The sequence below is a fragment of the Penaeus chinensis genome, chromosome 14 (assembly GCF_019202785.1).
Source record: "Penaeus chinensis breed Huanghai No. 1 chromosome 14, ASM1920278v2, whole genome shotgun sequence".
In the NCBI taxonomy this organism is placed as follows: domain Eukaryota; kingdom Metazoa; phylum Arthropoda; class Malacostraca; order Decapoda; family Penaeidae; genus Penaeus; species Penaeus chinensis.
The window spans coordinates 17,999,254-18,001,753 of record NC_061832.1 but is presented as its reverse complement, the minus strand read 5'-3'; the positions used below and the strand labels follow the sequence as shown (position 1 = coordinate 18,001,753).

Below are 2,500 nucleotides of genomic sequence, written 5' to 3'. Positions count from 1 at the left end.
AATTGACTCAAAACCATTGCTCCAACACACTAACATCAAATAATTACATAATGTTTCCAACATCTAAATTCAAAATAATTTAATTTTATCTTTCCCACACAACACACTAACCATTAAACTGCAAAACCACAATTAAATTCAATTACATCACCACTCAAAAAATACAGTTATGGATAGTCATACTAACCTTACTTCTAGTTTGCCAGTGACGGCAGCGCCCTTACTATGTAGAGCTTGTGAGCGACGGCTGGGGTAGTTCTCTTTGTCGTAGAGGCTTGTGTAATTGGCCGGTGAGGGAGACGCAGATAGCGAGTTCTCCAACTCCCGCTTCACCTGTGGAAGCACAGTTCAGAATTTGTAAGTCACAGTTCTACGATATCTAATGCCTAGTTTAGGATCAGAATAGCTTACCGTTCTATTTAGTGACTTTTGGAAAGTCTATATGCATAATGCTACATTGAAAATGAAGATTACCATTCCTTTCCATTTTCTATTTCTAGTCAAATTGCTTTTTAGTTTTTCATATTATTTAAAGTAATTTTAACATAATTATGGAAATTAGAGGAAGGCTGAGATAACTTAAATAAACAAAATGACCATAAAAACAATGTGCCTTGAAATAAGAATAAAATTTGGCAAATAGTAACAAAACAAATCTGCTCTGAACTTAACTCAGTGACTGTATCTGAACCAAAGCAAGATATTAATAAAACAATGCATGCTACTCTAAAATACAACATCTGATATCCAAGGAGTTTTAGTGACAGGTTATGTAACTACTCTAGAATCTGTAGTTGATCTGAATAATTAATGGCAAGTAAGAAAGTAAAATCTGACATTACAATGAACAGATATGGCAGTAACCCTAAATCAAGAAAGGTAATGGTTTACAAACCCAGAGAACCTCCAGAGAAAACTCAGTTTGAGAATGACAGTTGCAATAGAAGTATTACACCCATTACTAGCAAGTTCACTACAGATACAATATGGGTAACAGCTTTATATCAGTACAAGGAGGAAGAGGATGTGCATAATAAGGACAGAAAATTAAGTGAATATTATGCTTAAGCAAAGTGATAGTGACATTATAAAGAACATCAAGCCTATAAAACTGGCAGCTAACTCTTTATTAATATGAGGCAAATCAATATTACACTTTTCATTACAACAGAACATCAACAAAAGCAAGTATTTACTAATACACCTTTTATAAGAACTAAAAGAAAGTGGCTCACAATAACATTTCAACTAAACACTCATAAACAGTTACAACAGCATTACTCGTTAAACGCTGGCATGAAGTGTAAACATACAACAACTGTAAGAGCAAATATGGTGATAGCAGATATACTTACATCCATTTTGAAGTTATACATCTTAAATTAATCTTTATTACAAAAAGCAATGCTTGTGTATGAGCAAAACAAAGCATAGACTCTAGGACAAAACCATACTGAAAGCAGCAACATGTGAACTGACAAACTGCAGTACAATAATATAAACAAATATACCAGCTTACAAAACGTTTAAAAAAAAAAAGACAAACAAAAGCAGTGAGAATAAAAAGACAAAAGTGAGGAAGTGCAATGACAAAATCAATGAGAAAATGAAGATAAAAAAAACTAAACATATCAAAAGTGACAAGAAAACTTACAGAGCATGAACCGTGACTCAGAAACTGAAAGAACAAGAGCAAAAACTCAGTAACAATGTTTTTTTTCCTTTAAAATGAATAAGGAGAATGAGAGAGGGAGAGAAAAAGAGAGAGAGAGAGAGACAATGAGACTCATGCAGTGAGCTTACTGAAAGTCTGTGTCTAATAACTTCTCTCCAGACTTCTCTAGAAGTAGCCAGGGTCACTCGACTAGGAAAATATGAAGGATAAGGATTGTCACAAAAGTACTAGAGGTAATGGTAGCATAACTGTGGGGCATAGCATTAATGGGTGTGCTTCCTTGCAATTCCAAGTGTGTGGGTGTCACTCAGGTCATTAGTGGGATTTACTCATACTCATCAAGTTACATAAACATATGGAGTGGAAACTAAACTTTAAAAAAAAAAAAAAAACCAGTGATGCATGTAAATGCTACTTTACTGTTCAAAAAGTTAACTATAATTTCTTTAAGCTTTTGTTTTGTTTTGTTTTATTGTTTTCTGTCAGCTGCATTCCAATTATTTATCACAAAAGCATTAAAATCTATCTATATCCAAACAGTAGTGATAAAAAGAATTATTATTTTATATCTTAAAGAAAAAATGAGGAAGGTTTACAATCAAAATTATCTTATAACTAAGGAGATGAGAAAAATATTTAGACATGGTTTTCTTCTCTTTATGTTTTGTTTTATCCTACACTGCACAAATAGTAACACTAGATTCATGTTAAAGATTGAAAAAAGGACAACCTATCATCCTATTTATCAATGCAAATGGATAGGATAGTAACCAAATACACAAAATATTCAGATCACATCATATTCTGCGACATCCATTGCACTGG

The 2,500-nt window shown here is 32.8% G+C and overlaps 1 protein-coding gene across 6 annotated transcripts in view; it reads right to left on the bottom strand.

The window, feature by feature from the left end:
- Positions 1–2,500, bottom strand: part of LOC125032449 (flippase kinase 1-like) — a 150,738-nt gene that overhangs the window by 140,583 nt on the left and 7,655 nt on the right. For 5 of the 6 annotated variants that reach the window (XM_047623581.1, XM_047623580.1, XM_047623577.1 and 2 more), the window contains exons 3-4: positions 1,655–1,678; positions 188–333 (exon numbers count right to left, since the gene is read on the bottom strand). In XM_047623581.1, the coding sequence (XP_047479537.1) occupies positions 188–333; positions 1,655–1,678 (170 nt within the window). The remainder of the gene's footprint in view (positions 1–187; positions 334–1,654; positions 1,679–2,500) is intronic. The other variant, XM_047623576.1, reaches the window with a different exon arrangement.